This window comes from Xiphophorus hellerii, chromosome 23 (genome assembly GCF_003331165.1).
Source record: "Xiphophorus hellerii strain 12219 chromosome 23, Xiphophorus_hellerii-4.1, whole genome shotgun sequence".
Lineage (NCBI taxonomy): Eukaryota > Metazoa > Chordata > Actinopteri > Cyprinodontiformes > Poeciliidae > Xiphophorus > Xiphophorus hellerii.
Window position 1 is genome coordinate 18,582,245 of NC_045694.1, and position 23,156 is coordinate 18,605,400.

A 23,156-nucleotide genomic window follows, 5' to 3' on the forward strand; every position below is an offset into this window, starting at 1 on the left:
ATGCTGAGGGTCTGTTTTGCTGCCAGTGATACTATTGCATTGCAGTTGATGGAATAATAAAAATGGAGGAGGGCGTCTAAATTCAAAACCTTCTGAAATCAGTAGCAGAATGTTTATAACTTGAAAATTATTAGGTCGGTGTCCCAGCAAGACAATGTTCCCAAACACATATCATGACTAGTTTTGGGAGGATAAAGCAGACTAACATTATTCTTCAGGAAACCTATTGAAAATGTAACTTGTAAGATGGAAACCAATTTAAATTAATATTACCAACTTTTTATATCATCAAGAAGCATGTAGGCTGTCTACATTGTTTCTGGATTTTTTTTAATTTAAGTATAGATTTCAATTTATTCACATTTTTAGTGTTGATCAAACCGTATAAAAAAAATATTGTATTAATTTGGTTTTATGGTTAAACAGAGTGAAAAGACAAAGGTGGAATAATGAAGAGGACATTGCATCCCGTGTGCTACTGAGATATTCTTATTTTATGCTTTTTCTTATCCAACCAGTTTTCGGTTCATTTAAATGGCTGAAGGATTTCCTTATTAATCCATATTAAAATTGTCTGGTAAGTAGCCTGTGCTAGTGTGTGAAATATTAGTATGATAAATTGCATTAAAGCTACATTACAAAATATTTTTTTACACACAAATTGATCTAAAAGTACACCCCAACTGTGAAATTAAGATTAAAGAGAATTGTACCATAATGACATATTACAGTCAAAATGTATACTTAAAAGGTTTGCACAGAATTCTTAATGGGAAGTTCTGTCAGATGTTAATACGAGTGCATAATTCAGTAGATATGGTATCTTTCTTTACTTTGAATCCAGTGCCAGAAGCTGACAGCTAAGTGAGAAAACCAAAGTACACGTCTACTATGTTAGACCAGATCCAAAACATGTAGCGATTAAAAACTAGGGTTTAATCTGTACCTTTAGATATTTCTGATAAAAATGCTAAACAAACTTTCTCAAGGAAGTTAATATGTTTTCTTTTTTTTTTTTTTTTTGTGAACGTAAACTGTGCGGAATGACGTCACCCTCTTTCCTCGCTCCTCTGTCTCTGCTTGTTTCGGCTTCTCCGCGCTGCGCTGCCGCTGGAGTTAGCTCGGACCAGGGTCTGTCTGTTTGTCAGTGGTGAGAGTCACGACTCTGGTTGTTTTAAACTTCCCCCCCCCCCTCCACTTCACCGTCGTTCCTAAAGGAGTGGGAAAGAGTTTGACTCGCGTTTTGGATGCATGGGAGCTTCCTGGGAGCGGCGAAAGGAGAAGGTAGGTTTGACTGCTGCAGCTACCGCCTCCTGTCGTCGTCCCTCTCGGACTGCCGGGGCTTCCAGCTCAGCCCCGGCGGCCCGACTACCGCATTGCTGCCCATAGATTGGAGGCAGGCTGGTGGTTTAGGCCCCACCGACTGTGTGTCCGGTTAAACATTTGATTAATTCAGGTAGTGGTTATTTTGGTGCTTTCTTGTATCAAAGCTGCGAATACCAGCGGTACCCGGTGTCACACTGCTTTATTGCTCGCATACCTCCGTGTTGTACCTCTGCTTTAACAGCATGTCATCAATTCACTCCGTTCACAAATGACCCATATGAGTTGCATTTCATTGGGCCTAACGTGATCAGAGCAACAAACATGCCCACAGCTGTGAAACACAAACACAGCTGCAGATGTGATGAACGCATGTACTATTTTCACCCCCATCTAGTTTATTTGGTATGCCAGATACTTGTCAGCGACTGAGACTGAGCTTGTATACAGTGAATTTACCTGTCATGTGTAGAGGAATCACAGAAGCACTCCCTTCATCCTTTATCGCCACTTTCCCTTCATCCTTAATTGACATCAGAAGCAGCAGCAGCAGAGTCTTGGATGTAGATGTGTGCTGTTTTATAACGCTGCTACATGACAATGAGACATACTTTTCAGGTCATGTTAATCTGATATGACTCCTTATCCACCTCCCTACTGAGAGCCACGTCAGACCCCAAAGCTGGGCTAGGCTCATGATGAGCTGGACAATAGCCATGATGAGTTACTGTGGAGGATGCTGATGATTATGTGAAGGTCACAGCTCTCTTCTGCTCTTTAACTGGTAAGATGAAAAAAGTACATATATCCACAAAGTCCTGTTGGTCACCATTAGGCATACCAGTATGAGGTTCATGGTTACCTTGAGGCAGAATACTCTGGTTTCACATTATCACAGTTTATGTGCAAGAAAGCAGTGATTCCTTACAGTATGTACTGCGGCTAAAATAACTGAGTGGTAGTTCTTACGTTAATAATAATGATATTAATTATTCAATGGATAGACTTAAGCAAAAATATTTAAATGGATTGATAACAAGTTATGTTAGAATATTTCCATGGTCAGGTGAGATTCAGCTGTTTGGCCACAGTAACAATATTTGGAATCAAGATGGATTTTTCACACCAAAGAATACTACACCAAGTGTCAAGCATAGTGGCAGTAGGGTCATGCTAAGGAACATTTTTCCTGCTAGTGGTAATGGCTCATTGCACAAAGTAGATAGGCTCCAAGTCCTTCAACCTCACCTCAAAGCAAAAACTAGATGTTGACACTTGGATGCAATTTCTAAAAAATAAAGTACAGAATAAATGAGGTAAATAGAGATTATGGTGGTTAGAAGGACTGATTGAATAATAATAATGATTAAGAGGAGAAACGCTGGAGAAAGACTTCAACAATTTCAGAACCCTAAAATAATACCCACTAGAACCACAAATATGTAAAAAGAAAAAAAAAAGATAATAATAAAATACAACCAATCTAAGGTAAAATGAAGGATGAGAAAACTGAATATACAAGGAATCTTAGATGATGTTAAAATTTAAGAATTACAAAGTTTACACTGGACATTTACGTGTGATGTCAATTTTAAAAAAATTAAACTTCATCCTGCATTTTTTTTCACTCTCTTTTTCACAAGATCTGAGGAATCTGAAAAACTGGTATGATAAAATCAGTCATATATTGTGGGGTACGACTATTTATGATGAAAAACTTAATGAAAAGCACCTTACTTACTGTTAGCCAATGTAGAAACTTAGAAATTGCAGAGATGTGAACTCTCTGTCAGGATTCTTGCAGCTGACTTGCAGTTATGGTACAATATTTTTACTAAGACAAAAAAGCTGAACATTGCAGTGATGTATTCGTGGTCCTCAGGGCTCACAGTTCTTCATCTATTAGATGGTCTGAGGAGGGCATTACCCTCCTCAGCATCTACTCAGATGTCTGCTAATCACGCATTCATTTAAATCAGGTGTGTGAAGAAACATGTAGAACAGCAAGCCCTCAGGACCAGGATGAAGTAACGCTGATCTATTCTGTCTACGGCTGAGAGAGAAATGGTCAACTTAAGGCGATTTTTTTCTTTTGTTGCTATAATACTTAGTTTGAAACATTTTTAGTGTGAGGTAATATCATACGTGGGGTTTTTTTAAACAAAAATAAAATATGACAGCAAGATCTAAACGGTTGCATCAGTAAAATCCCAGTTAATCTAATGTTAATTCACAAATGCTTCTTGCACAAATCACTGTATTTTTCTTTCATTTCACTCTTCACTGAGTAACAGATGGGGTTTTTTGTGAACTAGAAAAAAGTATTTTAAATGTTCTTTATTTCTACAACCAGGTTTTTTAAGTCAGTCATTAGTCTAGAAAATAATCATCATCTTGTAGTAGGCCTGAATATTTATAATGTATTACTTTACTCAGAGCAGATATTTTTTATCCTTTAAATCAATGTTTAGCAATGTTTAAGTTGCTAAACATTAACTAAAGCGTTTCTTTACTAAATGATTGGTGGTGGTCTCTGCTTTCTTGCTGCTTAGGAACAAACCTCTGTAAACGTCTTTGCATGGCATTTTATGTGAGGTTGATTTTTGATGGTCAAAATATTGACTTCATTTAGTAATTTTATTCACCATTGTGTACATTTTTCTTCTTTAGCTGTTCTTTTTGACAAAGGAATGAGGTTTGTGGTATGCTTCAGATTTTAACTACGTTTGCAGCAGCAGCTTTGTCATGATGTAGTCACCACTGAGAGCCTGAAATGTGATCATAATTGATGCTGTGACTCATCCACCTTGCAGGGTGGCTTTAGTAGTCCAGGTTTTATCATGGGAACATCAGCGTTACCACATACTAATCAAATCTTATTTAAATATGCACACATGTCTAAGATTAAATTCAGATTTTAGACAATACTGAATCTAAATTGTTAGGATAAAAATAAAAATATCTGTATTTTAGTGGTGGTTCTTCTATACTTAAATAGCGAACACAATGTTGTAATTGAGTACTGTCAATCCATTAGCATTTGGCTTTTCCTACCCATGCTATTATTTCATCAAGTACCTCAGAAGGCATGCTATATTGAGAGTGCTGAGAAAAATAAATCAGCCAGCCTTTCTCTGGGAGGAAACCTGGGGAAATCCAGAAAAGACCAAACGAGTGAAGAGATCCCAGTGCCAAAAACCACCATGACAAATTCCTGACAGAGGAACACAGGCGGCTAAGTTATTTACAGCTCTCCTTTCAGGTGTAGGAAGGGAGCTAAATGGATGTGAGAAAGAATCCATACAGCAAATGAAACAGAGAAAGAAAGATTTATGCAAAAGTATAAAGGTAGAAAGTCTATAGGGTCAGAGTGTAGTTAATTTAGTCAAATAAAGGTTACCAAATGAGGAATGGCTTTTAGGAAACATCATTTGCCTCTGCAACCATCTTCAAATGCAACAAGCATAAACAGGATTCAGGATTCACCCTAAATATTGCTTTGGGCTTCACTTCACTTGATATTAGAAAATCTTGCTTTTGGCATAAGTTGTTTAGAAATAACTTTAAGCAGTTTAGAAGTGCACTGTTTACTTGATTTTTACTTAATTATATTATCATGAGAATCTGCATATTCCTAAAGTACATGTATAGGAAAATTATGGTTTTTTATAATAACGCTTCAGTTGTCATGATGACATGTTAAATTTCATTATTGATGATATTTAGAGTTTATCTCTATCAACATATTTTTGGAGTGATTGAGTTCAGTCATTAATCCGGCCCTCAATTTCCCACATCTCCTGTGACCCAAATGGGAAAATGACTGGCCAGCCTTGTTAGGAACCAGACCAGCTTCACAGCATGGTTTGAATTAAAGAGCAATAATGTTGCAGGGCTACGTTATTACACATGAACGCTGCAGCATATTTTTACGAGAAAAGTGTGTGGCCAATCCAATGACCCGTTTCAGCTGATGTGAAGAAGACAATGAGAAATCAAAGTTTCACTAAAAGAGACAGGAAATTCAAACCGGATTATTGTTCAGGTTTGTTGAAAATGCCAACATGTCCAGAAAAACAATTAAGAATTGCCAAATATGAACGATTGAGAAAGATTGCTGCCTCAAAGCCACAGAGGCCAACCAGACATCACTGTGTTGTTTTATATAACAGGAGCTTATTATTTTTCATCTCTATTCCCAAACAAACTGTGGTTTTTTGTTAAACACAGTACTCTCTTTCTGCAAATAATATATGCAAGTTATGTTGTCAAAGTTGTTATGTTAGCCAGGGCAATATATTTAAAAAAGCAGTGTATTTCTGTGTGAAAACAAACACTGATAACAGGGTTTTAACACAGTCTGAATTTAAAAAAAATATTTTCTAGGTCTGGATAAGAGGGGGAAAAGAAAACGGCATAGAAAATATTTGTGTACTTCCAGCCTTTATTTCCAATCATATATGTTTAAATCTCATCCTTCCCTTTGTTTTGCTTGTTTTTGTCATCCTGTCTTTCCTTCCTTCTTTCTTTGTAGTATCTTTTCCTCCTTGCTTTTAGTTTCTGGGATCTTCAGGACATTTAAAACATTTCCACTGTAGAAACATTGTGAAAATATTGTGAAACGAAAGTAAAGAAGTCAACAAAGATTGCCTGGAAAGGCCCAGTATTTTTACAATTTTAAAAAATGTGTGGCATTACATCATGTAATGCCACTCCATAAGGTCTGCGCTGCTGATTCTGTGTGTGGATTTTATCTGGAGCATCCAGACCAGTCAGTTGATGTCAAAGAGCTAAAAAAAAAAATCCATCTCCATTTAACTTGTGGCTGTTTTTTTAGGGAATGGCAAACAGCCGTGACTCGTTGCTGTTGCATAGCTACACGATAGTGTGTCTTCGCCCACATGCAAACACACACACAGAAATGACTGCCAAGAATAACACCCCTCCACTTCCTGCCCCAGGAATCAGCGCTATCACGACTGTTAGAAACCCACAAGCATGTTGTGTGTTTTCCTAACATGTATGTACTCCTGCTGTACAGTTAATCTGCCGTCAGATCACAAACATGTTCAAGCCGACGGCTGCCTCTGCTAGTCAGTGTGTTCTGTCTGTGTTTATTTAGCATGAGCGTGTCAGTCCGAGTTTGAAGATGGCATCAAGAGCCTCAGGATCTCTTCATCAAGCTTTCAGCCTTCTCTGTTGACCTTGATGTTCACATACAGTCACAGACCAAAACATTAGCAGCTTCAGCATCAGCATATCTACTCTGCTTCTGTTGTTGTAAAATGATGAAAGAGAGCAGCAAGACATGATTGTTGGGTTTTAGACTGCTCTGGAAAAGGAACAAGTAACCCGATTTCAGGCTAACCGGCCTTTGCGTGTTCTTCATCCTCTTGTTTGAGTGTTAATAACATGTTTTTGTGTGTGTGTGTGTGGACAGACTGTGCTGCTGGTCCTGACTTCTCAGCACGATGAGTGAGGCGGAGGGCCAGTTCTACAGTGTCCAGGTGGGGGACTCCACCTTCACTGTGCTCAAGCGCTACCAGCAGCTTCGTGCCATTGGCTCAGGGGCCCAAGGCATTGTCTGGTGAGATTCTATTAGAGTTTGTTTGCTGGCTGTGAAAGTATCTCAGTGCTGTAAATTTCCAGACCTCGTTCCTAATTCTTTCATAATCAGGTTGTTTTTAGGTCATTTTGCATCTTTTTCTACTGTGCAGTTATTACAAAGTCATTAGGCATAAGCAATCTATTCCTGATTAAAAAAAAAAAGGTTTAGCACTCTTCAAAATATCAAGTTGGTGTTTACAGCCAAGACTTTCCTCTTATATTATGAATAGCTATTGTACCTCATTTTATAAAATGTTTGAGTTGATGTCTTTGAAAAATGAAACATTTTTTGGTTATTAAATGCATCTTGCAGGGATACCAGACAGTTAATGTTAAAATGTAGAACAGCGTCAGACCAAGATGATGCTATTAGTAGAGATGAATTGATCAACTATAGCTGATCTGCATTTCTGCTGTGAACAATCATTACTAGTCACAGCACAGGAAATATAATGCAATGTGTTTGAGAGAAAAGTCACCCTAAAATACCTTTTAGTTTCATTTTAAAACAAATGATATTTTTACAGAGTTGTCACCTAGAGTGGTGTTTAAAAACCTTTATTAGCGGTTGCTACCATAAGTAACACAAGTAAGCCATAATTTAATTGCTACATTTGCATTTAAAAAGATTTTTTTTCTATATTTTGTTTTCCAAAAGAAACCTAAATCTAACTTTTACTTAAAAATGTTTACACTGGAACTTTCTGTATTTATAAAACAATAAGTACGGTATTTCTTTGTACTATGTGAGTTATTGTGTTGTGGAAATTCTTTGCAGATATGCTATAGAAATACACTGCAAACGTGCTAAAAGCAGCAGCAATTTGTCCAACGTCAAGATCCACAGGTTGCAGAGCAACTTTTCTGTAATATTTTCAGCTCTTCTTTTATTTGTTGTGGTTTTGCTCCCTATTGAAACTTGCAGCCTAAAACAGCAACTGATGTGCCTCCATAGAAAGTCTTGTTTTCTGAAAGTTTCTTACAGCTTTTGTGATTCCTCTAGGAACACTTTACTGTCAATTTTCACATAAAAGGGTTGTTGTTAGCGCAACATGTTTCCGCTTAGAAAACTCCCCAGATTTTTTATTTAAATTTCTGACATTTCAGATTTGTTTTCTTAACAAGAGTAATTATAAAAAAAGTTTCAAATGACTAGCTTTAGAAAACTTTGGATGTGTTTCTAATGATTCTCAAAGCCAGCCTAGATAGAAGTGCTATTATTTATAAACTTAAGCTGTTCTCTACATCTTAATGGATGTATAATATTACATTATTAATACAGTCAAAAATAATTGTAGCTGGTTCAGTACTCAGCTAGAACACGTCTTCTGTGTAATCCTATATTGGATTGTTACCAGTAACCTTACCATTGTTTGAAGGGCTGCACACTGATCTCTCTTGTTTAAAATGAGAGAAACTCAGTAAAAATGTAACTTGGCTGGTTTTTTCTTTCTGCCTTGAGGCAAGGAAGTGCCTCTCTCAGTAAGAGTCACATATGTGCTTCTAACCTTTTTTTCTCTTTAATTTTTCATGAAATGTGTGACTAGCTCTGCTCTGGATACAGTCCTCGGTATACCAGTGGCTGTGAAGAAGCTCTGTCGGCCCTTTCAGAACCAGACCCATGCAAAGCGGGCCTACAGGGAACTGGTGCTGCTGAAATGTGTCAACCACAAAAATGTAAGATTTAATGCAAGGCAACAGAATGTTATTTTTGATGTAAAGATGCAAATAAGCTTCAATAAATATGTGATTTAATTAGTTATGCAGCAGGATAAAGCTGGTATAAGATCAAATCATTCTTTGGGAAGAAACTCTGGAAGTCGCTGCATAAAATACTTTAAAAAATGAAGAGACCTGAGAGGAGGAAAGAGTGAGCTCTGTGCAGTGAAGTGGATGGGAGAGTAACAGGGTGAACTAATGGTCTGTTTTTGTGCTCGCAGATCATCCGTCTGATCAATGTTTTCACGCCTCAGAAGTCTCTGGAGGAGTTCCAGGATCTGTGAGTGACAGCGGAGGCTTCTTTAGAGCTTAGTCCAAATATTTTATCCAAATTTCTTTTTCTGTCCATTTTTTCCAGTTTCTTTTTTATTGTTTCTAGGTTTGATTTTCAAATAAATCTTTGCTTGCATCATTCACGCTTCCTCTCCTTTAGTTACCTGGTGATGGAGCTGATGGATGCCAGCTTATGTCAGGTGATTCACATGGACCTGGACCACGAGAGGATGTCCTACCTGCTCTATCAGATCCTTTGTGGCATCAGGCACCTGCACTCAGCTGGGATCATCCACAGAGTAAGTCCAGGTGTTTGTGCTTTGAGCTGAATCGGCAGAGAACATGGTGCATTTTACTTCCCTCTCTTTTGTTAAAAGTATTAAGAAAAAATGTGGAGATGCCTGAATACAAAAAATCCTTAACTCTCCTCCCTAGTCATTAAATGTGAAGGAAAAGGGGAAAGATATGTAAACTCCATAATTTAGTAATTCTTGTTCATTCTGTAGTTTGACTCCTGGATGCTTCAGTATGCAAAGGAGTTCATGGTCAACTCCGTTATTTCAAGATGCCCATATCCTATGGGAAACAAGGGCCAAATCATGAGCCGTCTTCCACCTTGCTTGATAGTTGTTTGAGACAACTCTTCTGACATTCTTTTTGATGTTTTATGGCTCATTCAGAGGCAGCTTTGTATGTTCCACTGCCATATTTTGAATTATTAGAGATAAATGCTCTGCTGCTGCTGACTTCCAAACAAGCCGCAGTTATTCTGTGTTTTCATGATTTTTCACATTTAACCCACTGACTGGAGTCTGTAGAGCCTGAGATGGAGCTCCCAAGTTCCCTATACATTTTTTTCTGAGCATTTCACTGCCTACACTTTCTTTGGGTAAAGTCGCTGAGATGTAAACTCTGAGGAACATTACCTAGCATCTCTTGACAGTCTTTTTCCAGTGAATGTGGGTTTTTTTTCCCTGTAAAATACTTTTGTTGTCTTCCTCTTCAGGATCTGAAGCCCAGCAACATTGTTGTGAAGTCTGATTGCACTCTGAAAATCCTTGACTTCGGTCTTGCACGGACAGCTTGCACAAACTTCATGATGACCCCCTATGTAGTAACCCGATACTACCGCGCCCCAGAGGTCATTCTGGGCATGAAGTATAAGGAGAATGGTGAGAAAAAATACCCACCAGATTTTCACAGAAATTAATAATTCTCAAACAGGTTTTCAAATTTCTGCTTTACAATTGAAAACAATTTCAACTGTCTGTTCTTGTTGATCCAGTTATGCTGTTAGTTTTCTGTGTGGTAATTTTAGCCATTCAATGTCATTGAATGCTTTCAATCTGCAACTACTCTGCTTCAGTGGACCTGTGGTCAGTTGGCTGCATAATGGCTGAAATGATCTGTCATAAAGTTCTCTTTCCTGGAAAGGACTGTATCCTTCCTTGTTACTCCAAGAAAACCTTCATTCAAATGTTTCTGATGTTTTTCTTCTGTTTTATTTTTCTTTGTTATCTTTGAAACGCATCCCAGAAAGACTCTCTTAGGATTCTTTCAGAAATACTTTAGATATATATTTTGTACCTAGTAGTTTAGTCAGTCACAGAATTTTTAAACACTAAAACTATGTTATGTCTCCATGCCCTGGTAGTTGCCAAGGAGATGAATAAAAGTGACTTTGCAGGTCTTCTTGGTGTTACCATTTCATGCAATACAAACGCCTATCTATATCATCTCAGATTTACACTACATGCGTCATTCCTGCGCATTACACCGGTGGAGCCGAGTTGCTCCTGACCGGCCAGAATTAGAGCACGGACATCGGTGCGTCAGAAAACGCCAGCAGTCTCTGTGACATTGCTTAAAAACATGTAACTGAACACAATATGTCACGTTAACATGGACGAGGGTCCCCTCATGTTTGACCATTTCTAAAAAAAATTCAACTTGTAGTGCATTGAATTTCTTCTTATCATTATTTTAAATAGCCACGTAAACAATGCCATCTTAATTATTTTCCTGCCTAATCCAGAATGTCACTTGGACATTTTTTTGGCTCTTTTCTTTTTTCACACTGGGGAATTTCTTTTAACTGACTGCAAGAAAATCATTTATGTAGACTTTTTTTTTTCAGTGAAACATTGTAAAGATTTTAGAAATGCCGTGTGTCTGTATGGTTCCACTTCTTATCAGTTGGTGTGTACCCATATGCACCTTTGGGGATGTGTCCATGAGCAGCTGATGAAAGCAGGGGTCTCTTGTGGACTGGAACAGGTGATAGAAAAATTAAAGTCAGTCAGTCAAGCAAAAGGAGATGTAAACATTGCGATTGTGCTTTAAGAGCAATCCACACAAAGTAAACGCGTTTTAGATAGATCTGTTTATTTGTTACACAGTCATAACTTATGTCAAATATCACTGCCTAATTGTTGCTGTGTTATATAACCCAGTCATGCTTTCAGAGGCACTGATGAAAACACTCAGAGTGAGAGGGTGTGTGTCCCTCCCCACATTCTGTTGAGATGCATACAGCCTTAAAAAAATCCCTGGTGTACTCTGCGCAAAGTTTACATTTATGATTCATGTGATATTTGTGAAGAATCGACTTGGAATTATGTGCAGGGCTCTGGAGATTTTATCAGAGGCAGAGGGAGCTTTCAGCTTGAGGGAAAGTGGACCGGAGGAAACAGTAAATGGCCATTTGCCACTTAATAACGCTCCCGAGCAAACAGGCAACTCAAGAGAGTGAGGGTAAAAGACAAACTCCGTCCTCCTCTATTAAAAACACACACACTCACACACACACACACCCATGCACACACAAAGAGAAAGTAAGGGAGAGAGCAACAGCTGTGTAAACTGATAAGCGTAGGCGAGAAAAAGGCCTGGAAGGCTGCAGCCGGTTTGAAGCCAGACTGAAGATGTGCACCGCATGAAGAAATCAGCAGAACATTTCTCTGAAAACAATGAGGCGTGGCGTTTTTACATCTCAGTGTTTGTCAGTCAGAGCAAACCATGCGTCTGTAGTTCATCTGTACAGCTTTACTGTGACGTGTTACTGTGTATTTGTTTTTTTGTTTTTTTCATCATTTCAGTGCAATAATTTTTGTTTGTGGGATTTTGTGTGTCACATTTGTGTGTGTTTTCTGTTCCCAGTGGACATCTGGTCAGTGGGGTGCATCATGGGAGAGATGGTAAAAGGCAGCGTCATCTTCCAGGGCACCGATCGTATCCTTCACTCTTCTCATTGTCTCTGTGCCAGTTGGTGTCTAACATTCAGAGCGTTCTGTCTTGTAGTCCTTCAAACACATCAAGATGTTTTCTGTTATCGTCATAGATATTCATTTCATTTTAAAGCATCCTTGAGTCCTGAAAAGCGCTTTGCAAGTCTGACGTCATAGATCTTTATAGTATTTGTAGATTTAACCCTACTATTTAGAGCAGATCTGGGTTTAAGCTAAGATTTTATGTGTTCCCGCCAATGTTTATTAATCAGACAATTTCTGGTTCAGACGACTGCAGTCTCCCTAATTGACAGATGGAATCAGACTGAAATAATTCACATCATTAGCATTTATAGTGTTTGTCTCTCTGTCTCTAATTATCGCCTCTCACTTACCAGGGACTGCGTTGTAGGCGAGTAGCTTTGAATGGATTCAAGGCAACAAGTGTGATACCAGGTTATATCGCTTTTCATCCTGCAAGATAATTGCCTTCGCTTGTATTTATGTTCTGTTGGGGACCAAACCGAAAAATGTCAAGATCCACTTGATGAATTTGAGCCTCCCGCCCAGCCCATTTCTCTGACAGACAAACATGGAGAGCTAGATGGATTCTCCACTCCTTGATATTTATCAGTTGTTTAAGTACAAATGCCTACATTTAAGTACAGACTGTCCGATGCCTACTTGATGTAGCACTGCACCATATAGCCAGCAGCAAACTAAAATGATCAGATGATCAATCAAATTTTTTTTTGGCTTATTTTAAGAACTATTCTGGCCTTTTCATTTGTTTAATGAACAGAAAAGGAACGAAAAATGACAGGAAAAGGGCAGAGAGAAAGAAATTAGCCTGAGAATCGAACCAGGGACTTTAGCCTCTTCACGTGAAGCATCTGCTCTCCCACTGATTCAGTCAGATGACACCACACTAAAAATATTTTAACATGAAAAGAAAATTGAAGTATTTGACTGGATGCTTTGTAAAACCACTTTTTGCTGCAATCACAGCTGCAGGTCTTCGGGAGTATGTTCTTTATTAGTTTTGCATAACCATATAATAGAGTTGTTGTTTTTTTACATATTCTTAGTAGTGGCAAATTGGCAAAATCTGGGAATGAAAACTTTTTACAGATTTTTAAGACCTGGACTTTTACTAGGTCATTCCAGCATATAATTTGCTTTTGCTCCACACCGTTCTGCTGTTGCTCTATCTGTATGTTTAGTGTTGTCGTCCTGCTGGAGTCTCGAAGCTTTTATTTGCCTTGAACGTTTTTTTTTTGTTTGTTTGTTTTTCCAGTGTTGTCCTGTGTTTACATCCATCTTTCCATCAACACTGACCAGCTCCTTGTCCCACAGAATGATGCTGCCTCTACTGTGCTTTATTATAGGGGTTGGTTTCACAGTGTTTGTAGAGACACATTGAGTATTTACTAATCAGGTGGCTTTTAAAGCAATTGATTGCACTGGAGTTGTTTAAGGGTACCATAATAAATCGGGCTATATACAAAGGTATTTAAATTATTACATTACATCCATGTAAATGGATATTTGTGTATCTCTGTTTTCAATAATGACACAATCAATCAACAGATTTGTGTTGATCTGTCACATAAAATGTTAATATTGAACATTGTCTAAGTGATGACACGTAAAAAGGTTCAGTTGGTGTAAATACTTTTGCAAAAAACTGTAAAGGTTATGATTCCTAATCATAACCTTTATGATTAGGAATCATAAGGTTCCTAATCATAAAGGAACCTTTATGATTAAGGTTCCTTTAATCATAAAGGTTAAAGGAACCTTTATGATTAAGGTTCCTTTAATCATAAAGGTTAAAGGAACCTTTATGATTAAGGTTCCTTTAATCATAAAGGTTAAAGGAACCTTTATGATTAAAGGTTCCTTTAACCTTTAATCATATGTTCATATGAACATATGTTCATATGAACATATGAACATATGTTCATATGTTCAAAAACCATATGAACATATGGTTTTTGTTCATATTAAATTTATTGACACTTTGAACCACTTTATGGCCCACTAAAATCTTGGCACTGATTTCTTGTTTTATATTCTTTGTTTAAATTTTCAGGCGTGTCTTTTTCACTTTCATTTATAATTGTAGTGTACATGCCTACAATTTTCCATAACAAACGACTTTGTCCAGACATCGACCAGTGGAATAAAGTGATTGAGATTCTGGGTACGCCCAGTCTAGAGTTTATGAACCGACTGATGGAGACCGTAAGGAACTATGTGATGAACAAGCCGCAGTATCCAGGCGTCAGCTTCACAGAGCTGTTCCCGGATTGGGCTTTCCCTTCTGAATCTGAACAAGACAAAGTGAAAAGTAAGAGCTTCGGGAACTTAAACAAAACCAATACTTTGCATAAATGCTGGCCTGGCAATCGAAAGTCACCAGCTTGTCCCCAGAGATGTTACAGACACGGTAATGCTTGTCCTGTTTTGCCTAACCAGCTGTTCAAGCTCGGGATCTGCTCTCCAAAATGCTGGTCATTGATCCGGAATGCCGTATCTCGGTAGAGGAAGCCCTTCATCACCCCTACATCCACGTGTGGTACGACCCTGCAGAGGCGGACGCGGTGAGGAAACTAGTGGTAGACTTTCTCAGCACAGGAATAGTGCTAGCGATTACTCTGATGGATCTGTTCCCTTTTGTGTTTCAGCCTCCTCCTCAGATTTCAGATAAGCAGCTGGAAGAGAGAGAGCACACCATCGAGCAGTGGAAAGGTGGTACACCGCCCTCTAGGGACGCAAAACAGCATTAGATTATTTCCAGGGTTTCTGCAGTCTCCAAGTCTGGAATTTGGAAATTTTGTGTTTTGCAGAAATTACAGAGACAATGGAGTATAACATTATTTGTAATTCCAGATTCATTGTTTGCATGATGAATATCTAAAGCTTAAAAAAAATAAGCTGCTTCTGACAACCTGCCTCTTATGCAGTTTTTTTCAATATACAGTATGTTGCAAATGAACTATTAGAATTATCCATTCATCAGTCCATTCATACCTCCTTCAGTCTCCCCACTTATCTATTGATCCATTGATCTATTTCTTCATCCCTGTATTAATTAGTTTTTTCATCTATCCATTTTTGCATCAGTTTATCTGCCTTTCCATCCATCCATTTGTCATCTAGCCTCCCATCTGTCTTTATCTCCATCAGTCTCTCCCTCTCTTCCTTCATTCACACTTCCGTCCATTAGTGTGTACCTCCATATATCCATCCCTTAATCTGCCAACACATCCATCTGTTCCTTCTTTCTTACATTTCGTGTTTTTTGCAGGCATTACATTTGAACCCTGAAGTAGAAAAATAACCTCTGAAATCTATAAATTTGAAATCTGGATTATGTCTTATAATATTTTGATCATTCCTTTTGAAGGAACACACAGACATATATGCCCATTTTCTCATGAAATATTCTGATTGTAGTCATTTGCATGGATATCCCGCTAGTAAAAGAGACGGGATGAAAATATCAAACAAGCTCTTAATTTTGTGCGGCACCATTGGAAGCGCAAAAGTTTTAAAAAAGCTTTTATGTTTTTGTGTAGTTTACTATTATTAGAAATGCAGACATAACATTTATTTACCTACAGCTTCACAAATCTTAACCGAAAGACCCGAAATTACATTTGACCTTACTTCTTCTACTTCTGCACAGAACTTATTTATGAAGAAGTGATGGACTGGGAGGAGAGGAACAAGAACGGTCTAATGAAAGAAGACTGCTCAGGTTGGTTCAGATCACGTGCCACCGTTTTTGTCTTAAAGTGGATGGAAGTGTGCTGGAATGAGCTGCTGTCAGAAGGGTTTAATCACCGTCCTGGTTCTGTCTCACGTGTCGCGTCTCAGATGTGGCGTCCGGTTCCGCTTCCCAGTCGTCCTCGGCCAACGACATTTCGTCCATGTCCACAGAGCACACGCTGGCGTCGGACACAGACAGCAGCAGCATCGACACGCTGACAGGGCCGCTCGACGAGAGTCAGTGAACGCCTCGGTGTCCACAGCTCCTCATCTGCCTCTGTTTAGGTTTTATCCCCTCTAACTTGTGTTTCTGTTCTTTTCTCTCAGTGAAGCAGTTTTTTTTTTTTGTTGGTTTCCCATTTGTGATCAGGTGGATCTTGTTTGCGACTGTTGCCTGGAGGTCAGAGTTATGTTTGTGGAAAAAAAAAACGAAAAACATTCACTCTTCTTTTCCTTGGTGAATGTTTAACTTGATCATCTATAAAGTTTGTGGTGTAGGTGGGGAATTAGAGGTTTGCATTGTATGCCTGTGTTTTAATAGTTTTTATTTTTTTTTTAGAAAACGTCATTATTGTCATCTAATAAGGGCAAACACGGACTAAACAGCCGTTCGCCGCTCTGTTGCATGTTACGCCAAAAAGAACAAAAGCTTCTCAACCATCTGAAGTTCATCTGATGGTCCAATGCTGATCTTATGAATTAGAACCCTTAGCACGCTGAAAGTATTGCAGATGTCCACGGTGGTGCTATCTGCGCTGAAACGTTTTTGCTTTTGTTTGTTTGTTTTTCATGAACTGGCACGTGTGATGTGGATTTTGAGCTTTTTACTCCAGGCCGCTGTAGTTTCAGTGTTCAATTTTGTTTCCTCATTTGTTGTACTGTATGTAGAGCAAGAATCACAAAATTCAATTCAAGGTACTGATGACAAATGTGTATAAGCGGATCATAATCCTATAAATCTGAAAGAGGCATAGTGATACATGTATTTATATATATTTTTTTTGTTCTTGCAAAATTTTGCACACAAGCCACATTATAGCCCGTTAAAAATATTTCAAAGGCAAATAAAGGCATGGGCTGCTCTTTTTCTAAAGCATTCCTTTAGCACTGGGAGAGTCACCAAATTAGTCATAAAGCCAGAAAACATGTAGGATTCACCTAAAGGCAGCACAAAACGAAGATGTTTACCTTGCATGAAGGCATCACACCTTCAGGATACTGTGGGTCTGAGAGAAATCCATCCGGATCTGTGTTTTTCACTTGCAGTATCACGATGCATATTGTTCCGACGGAGTATTGTTTGCTTTGTTTTGTTTTTTTTATCATTATTTTAAGCCTGTATGTGTGTTGTACAAGTTGTACAGTGCTGTCCTTATTTCCTATGAATCATCACTTAAGACAGCAGTTGCCCCATTTGTAGAGGACGAGTTCGTGGGAGAAGTTTGCCCAGCAACAAGGGCCTGTTTAAGAGACCGTGGAGACCTGCAACTCGAAGAAGAGCCTTTTATATGAACTGCAGAGCTGCTTTTTGCCTAAATGATTGCACAGTGTGTTGAATAATCAGAATTATGACACTACAGAGCCACTGAGGACTTAAGCACCACATTGTACACCAACATGGTTTTTATTCTTTCTGTCATGCCTTAAACAACCTGACGAGTGGCCAACTCATTCTGTAATTCCTTAGCTCTTCTCTGAGCTATCTGAGATGTGTGACTGCAATGACCACAATATCACTTGGCCAACATCTTTACCCAAACTAAAATCTAATAAAGTGGACATCAGTGATTCTTCTTGTTGGTTGTGACGTTCTTTCTTATCACAGCAAATACAAATATCAAAATGTGAAACTATATGTTAGATTCTTTACACTAGAGTTGAATTTCTAGTGTTTGTTTATGATCGTTTTAATAATTCTTTCTCACAACTAATAGAAAACCTAACTTAAAACACAAAATACTTAATTATAACAAGACAGGAAATAATTTTAAATTTAGAAATCTAAGTCCAATGTGCTTCACAGCGTCTCAATAACCTTTATCTCAACAGTTTCTCTCTTTCGGTCTTGATTTCCAAGTGAAATGCATCATTTTGCAAGTGTTTATTTTTCTCTTATGCTAAAGTAAAAATGCTCCTCAGTTCACTCTCTTGTTTTTTCTTTTGAATAGATTGTTTCACAGTCCCTTTGAGCCTTTAGGTTCAAGGGAAAAAAAGTTTTTTCACACTTTTTTCCTCCACTCAACTTTCCATTAATGTACTTGGATCCAGCTCTCTGAACAGCCAGATCGTTTAACAACAATCTGTTATGGCTCACCTTCCCAGTGGAGTGCAAAATGATGGCTTGTTGAATAATTGTCAAGTTGTCATGATCATATCTCCATTAGAAGTCATTTTTCAGTTGCTTAAATGCACGTTTCTTTACTTTAATTCACATCAACTTCTGTATGAAATGACTTAACACAAGTGCCACGTTTTGAGAGATTTTACTGAAATAAACTTTTTGATCATTTAATTTATTGAGATGCTCCTGTTACAGGGAAGAATATGTTTTGTTTTGCTACATTATCAGAAAAGCTTTAAAGGAATCAGTCTCTGTCGACTGGTCATGCCATCAAACCCGCTACATTTAACTTGGTTCAAAAACTCTTGACGATGTATTCTGTCTTCTTAGCCTCGTTGTTGAGCTCACCGAAGGTGTCAAAGAACTGATCCATCTCCCGCTGCAGCGTTGCGTTACGGAGCTCTGCAGCAACTTTGGCCCTCTCAGACTCCACAATCTTAGCCTGGACCACCTGGTACCAGTGGCGCTGCTGCGACAGATTTGTCTTCAGGCGAACAACCTCCACCTCCAGCTCCTCGTTTCTCTGCTCCAGGCTGATGGGAGTAAGAAGAGAAGAAGAAAAGTGCAATCACAATGACCAGTAAAAAAAAAAGTAAGAGGTCAGTGGCTTTTAAAAGTGAGTGAGAGAATTGTTTTCAGTGTTTCAATTCTGCCTCTTGTAGTTTGGAAAGAAAAGGGGTTAACACTTTTATCTATCTAAAATACAGCATAGAATTGCGTTAAACCATCTTATATATTGATTATTCTTTGAAATTGAAGAAGTTTAAAACAATAGTGACCAACCACAATTTGTAAAAGGTACATCATGAAAAAATCCTGCTAATTACATGCACTTGATTAACTTATAGTCAAGAACTGTGCACACCTCTAAAACAGCAGGAGTTTAGTGAGCTTGGTGGGTGTTAGCACAATACTGAGAAGAAAACAACATCAGCGATGACCTTAAAAAAGCAACCATCACTTGGAGGAACGTAAAACCAATACAAAACAATTCAAAAACATTGTTCAACAGTGAAAGAGAATATTTACAAGTGAAAACATTTTAGGACATTTGCCAATCTTCCAAGGACTCGACATCTCACTAGACTCAGCTTCAGGTCAGAATATAAAATATATAAAGAAAATAGCAAAACAAAAAAATCTATGGCTTATTTGTCTCAAAGCTACAGACCTCACTATCCTTATTAAAGCATTGTTTTATTCTTTTAGTCCTGGTTTTGTGTGCCCTGTTGATAACAAGGCCTGATTTTCTGTTCCTTAAGTCTTTTCATATTTTAAGATTAGATAAGATTTATTGATTGCCACAAAACAGCACCATGAAATTTAATTAGTGCCACACATCTATCATGGGTATCTGATATAGTTTCCTTAATTTTTTGTTGAATCAGAGCCTAAGAGCTTCTCCCAGCAAAGGTTCATGCAGACAGTTCGGCTTAATCAGCTTAATTTCTGACACTCCTACCTTATTTCATTGACGACTGACCTCTGGAAAAGATTAAAAACTTCGGCTGCAGGTGTTCAAAAACGTTTGACCCTTGGTGCTGTCCTCTTACGCTCCCTGTCAAGCTAAAAGAATTGCAATAGCCTCTTGTCTTCACCGGATAGTTCCAATGCGTGACCTTACACCGAGACATGCTCTATCTATATCGGTAATAAATGAGGTATGTGTTGTGTCTAGGTCAGCAGCATGGCCCCTTAAATTAGCTCTCTTTCCAGTGTCATGAGCTGTTTTCTATATGTCAGCAAGTCAGGCTATATATGTTTTTTTCCACTTTACACCCACCAGCTGTTAAGTCATGGAAGCACAAACTGCAGCGCCGAATTCACGGAAATTAGGAAACTTGATGTTGCATTAGCATTTATGCAGGAGGTGTTGGGATCATGGCGTGTTATCAGAGACCTGTGGGAAAATTTAGCTCTGTGAGCTGAACAGGATGTAGGGTGAAAGTTGGAGTGGACTGGGAAACCAAAACAGCGCAGCTTTTTGTAGACGCACCCTTTATGGATATTGGAACATTGTGTTACCCTTCACTGAAATGCGCCGTAAATCAGTGGTAAATGTAGTATTTAGGCAGATGTGATTTACAGTGAGGGATAGACAAACTCAAAATAGAAAAGAATTGAGAAGGGAACTAAAATAAAAGTCTTAAAAGCTGATGAGAGCATTCACAATTAGTTCCTTTTAAATACAATCCAATAACCCAACTGGCTTCAGAAGTCACGTATTAGTCCATTTCTGTGTAATTTCATCTCAGTATGAACCCAGATGTTCTGTGAAGGTATCAGGTGTTTGTGAAGAACACACCGGATGGATCAGAGATAAAGTTACGGAGACATTTAAAGCTTGTTTAGTTTATGAAACAATATCTCAAGCTTTGAACATCTCTGAGAGCTCTGTTTAATCCATCATCTGAAAAAGAGTATGGAACAGCTGCAAACCTACTAAAACATGGCTGCCAGCCTAAAGTGACAGGCCTGGCAAGTAGAGCATTAATCAGACAAACGGTCAAGAGGATGGTGGTTATTCTGGAAGTACTGTTGAGATCTACATCATAGATTCTGGCAGAAGGTACATAGTGATAGAAAACTAACATAAACTCCACTGTAAAGTACGGTGGTGGCAGCATCATGCTGTAGGGAAGGTGTTCTTCGGCAGGGACAGTAAAGCTGGTTAACGTTGATGGGAAGATGGATGGGAGCTAAATACAGGGTAGTTCTGCTAACAAGAACTTTATATTCCAGACCTCAATCCAATTGAGAATTTGTAAAGAGAGACTTGAAAGATGATGTTCACAGACACTGAAGAGTTGCCAAAAAACAAATTCATTCTGAACATACGCAGGGCTGGTGGACATACACCCTAACAGCCTTGCAGATTGAATTATAGCTGTCATGTTCCGTGTTTTTCTGTGTGTTTATTTTGAGTTTCCTGTGTCTCTGAGTCTCTGTGTTGTCCTGTCTCCCCTTGATTACTCCCAGGTGTTTCTTGTTCCCTGATTACCCCCAGTGTATTTAGTGTCACCTGTGTCTCAGCGTCTCTGTCGGGTCCTTGTCAATGCGTTCTTGTCCATTCGTGTAGCCTGTTGCTACCAGTGCTGAGCCCTAGCCTTCCGTTCGACTGTGCTGCCAGGTCTTTTGGACTTTTGGAATTGTTTAAGCCTATTTTCATCATTAAACTTGCATCATTCATCTCATCTGGGTCTGCTGCGTTTCCCTCACCGCTTTCACCACCGCACTTCATGACAATAGCAGAAGATATGGACAAGGGATCGACTCAATAAACAGATTTACACTCACTGTTGATGAAGAAATGGTTTTATAAATTGTAGTTATACTGGTTTGCTGCATTTTGGTGAGATCAACAATAAATGAACAATAAATTATTGCATGTTTGTAATTAATTGTTATTCTGGCTTTTCACCTATTCATAATCTGGGTGAAAAGCCAGATTATGAATGGGTAATCTGATGATGTAAACAGCCTGACACAGGTTGAATTCAAATAACATCATAAAGGAAAATGATATATAAAAACTATATCACCATCTTTTCAATTTATTGCTACTCGCTGCTTTGTGTTTGCCCCAATAAAACACCATTGTAAGGTGATCCAATTGTGGAAGCTAAAGGAGTATTAAAGCTTTTGTAAAGCACTACAAGTAGCTGACTATGTCTGTTTTTGAGCCAAAAACCTAATTTTAAATCACCTGATTATTCGTTCCTCGTACTCTTCCCTCTGCTTGATTATCTGCTGCTGGAGGCCCGTCAGGATGCTTCGCAGAGCACTAGCAGAAGGGTCAGCCAAGGGAACCGGAGGGGGCACCCTCACAGACAACGGTGTCTCCTTTAAGTGCTTGGTTTCAGCAAGGGGCCACAGATCCTGGCTGTGGCTTGGCTGCGGAGGACCTTCTGTGAGGCGTTGCTGTGGAAATGACAGCATCGGATCCTCTTGAGCACAGGATCCTGAGTCCAGCTCTGGCTCCTGCTTCTTGTCTGGGTCTGGACTCTGGTGCTGTTTACCACAACCTTCGGTAAGGAGGATGTCACAAGGCAACCAGAGGTTCTTCTCTTTGCCCAGAGGATCGCCCTGCATCAGTCCTTGGATATGCTCAGGGGCCCATGAGGTGTATGCGTGCTCGTCAAAATGCTCTTGCAAGTTCATTTCTATGTCGAAGACCTCCTCCAAGCTGTCAGCTATTCTTGTGTCGGTGAGGTTGTCATACAGAGACAAAGCACTGCGATGCTCCTCGCTGTGCGACGGACAGGGGCTTTGGCTCCGATAAGCCCCATCCTCTGCTTGCCAGTCCACTCCCTGTTGTCCTCCTCCTTTGTTTTTGCTAGAACTAAGCTCTGATTCCCAGGCCTGTCCTCCCAGGGTCCCTCTACAGCTGCAGTAGCTGCGATCTGGCCAGGAGCCAGGCTCTCTTCCTCCAACAACCACTGTATGAACCTCAGCCAGAGCTGGGACCAAAGGGCTGCTGGACCCAAGGAGTCTGGTTACTAAAGGAAACACAGCCCTGCTCTCCATTTCCTTTTCCCTGGCCCTGTCCCGCTGGCCAAAAGGTGGGCAGTTGTCGTACATGGGATCCGTGGAGCAGGAGCTGGCTGAGGTGGGGGTCTCAGTTGGGAGACAGGGTAACTCCATGATCCAAGCAGGCACATGGGGTTGCAAAGAGCAGTGGTCAACCCTCCCCTTTTCTGCTTGCTGTAAAACTGGGATTAAAGGCTGCAATTGTGGGTTTGTGTGCGCAGCATGGAGCTTCCCTGTGCCAGGTTCCTGATGCTCCGGGAGGGGTGGGGGCTGGGGAGAGGAAGGTGCAGCGGCCCTGCTTCCCTCTCTGCTCTGTCTTTGAAGATACTGTTGGACAGGTTATAGTGTGGGTGTAGCCA

General features: G+C 39.3%; 2 protein-coding genes across 4 annotated transcripts; one reads left to right on the forward strand and one right to left on the reverse strand.

The window, feature by feature from the left end:
• The first annotated feature begins 1,051 nt into the window (after positions 1-1,051).
• Positions 1,052-17,715, forward strand: LOC116714406 (mitogen-activated protein kinase 9-like). Of its 3 annotated transcripts, none has more exons than XM_032554969.1 (12): positions 1,052-1,284; positions 6,764-6,910; positions 8,478-8,607; positions 8,871-8,929; positions 9,083-9,221; positions 9,929-10,094; positions 10,289-10,360; positions 14,320-14,502; positions 14,631-14,755; positions 14,840-14,903; positions 15,844-15,915; positions 16,035-16,171. In XM_032554969.1, exons 2-12 carry the CDS (start codon positions 6,795-6,797, stop codon positions 16,169-16,171), a joined length of 1,263 nt encoding a protein of 420 aa, XP_032410860.1. In that variant the 5' UTR covers positions 1,052-1,284; positions 6,764-6,794. The 3 variants fall into 3 exon arrangements, with proteins under 3 accessions (XP_032410860.1, XP_032410857.1, XP_032410858.1); XM_032554966.1 differs by lacking the exon at positions 10,289-10,360 and adding an exon at positions 12,082-12,153 and having other exon boundaries at positions 1,054-1,284; XM_032554967.1 differs by lacking the exons at positions 1,052-1,284; positions 10,289-10,360 and adding an exon at positions 12,082-12,153 and having other exon boundaries at positions 6,795-6,910; positions 16,035-17,715.
• Positions 17,716-18,393: 678 nt separating this feature from the next.
• Positions 18,394-23,148, reverse strand: LOC116714407 (uncharacterized). Its single transcript, XM_032554970.1, has 2 exons — positions 21,974-23,148; positions 18,394-18,800 (listed from the first exon to the last, which is right to left on the reverse strand). The coding sequence occupies exons 1-2, from the start codon at positions 22,909-22,911 to the stop codon at positions 18,563-18,565; spliced, it is 1,176 nt and encodes a 391-aa protein (XP_032410861.1). The 5' UTR covers positions 22,912-23,148; the 3' UTR covers positions 18,394-18,562.
• Between the last annotated feature and the right edge of the window lie 8 nt (positions 23,149-23,156).

Excerpts from the sequence above, each read along its gene's own strand:
- LOC116714406 (XM_032554969.1), top strand. The coding sequence starts at position 6,795 with ATGAGTGAGGCGGAGGGCCAGTTCTACAGTGTCCAGGTGGGGGACTCC. Across the intron at positions 6,911-8,477 it reads GGGGCCCAAGGCATTGTCTG|CTCTGCTCTGGATACAGTCC; the intron begins GTGAGATTCTAT and ends ATGTGTGACTAG. Across the intron at positions 14,503-14,630 it reads TGAACAAGACAAAGTGAAAA|CTGTTCAAGCTCGGGATCTG; the intron begins GTAAGAGCTTCG and ends TTGCCTAACCAG.
- LOC116714407 (XM_032554970.1), bottom strand. The coding sequence starts at position 22,911 with ATGGAGTTACCCTGTCTCCCAACTGAGACCCCCACCTCAGCCAGCTCC. Across the intron at positions 18,801-21,973 it reads TACGAGGAACGAATAATCAG|CCTGGAGCAGAGAAACGAGG; the intron begins GTGATTTAAAAT and ends TACTCCCATCAG.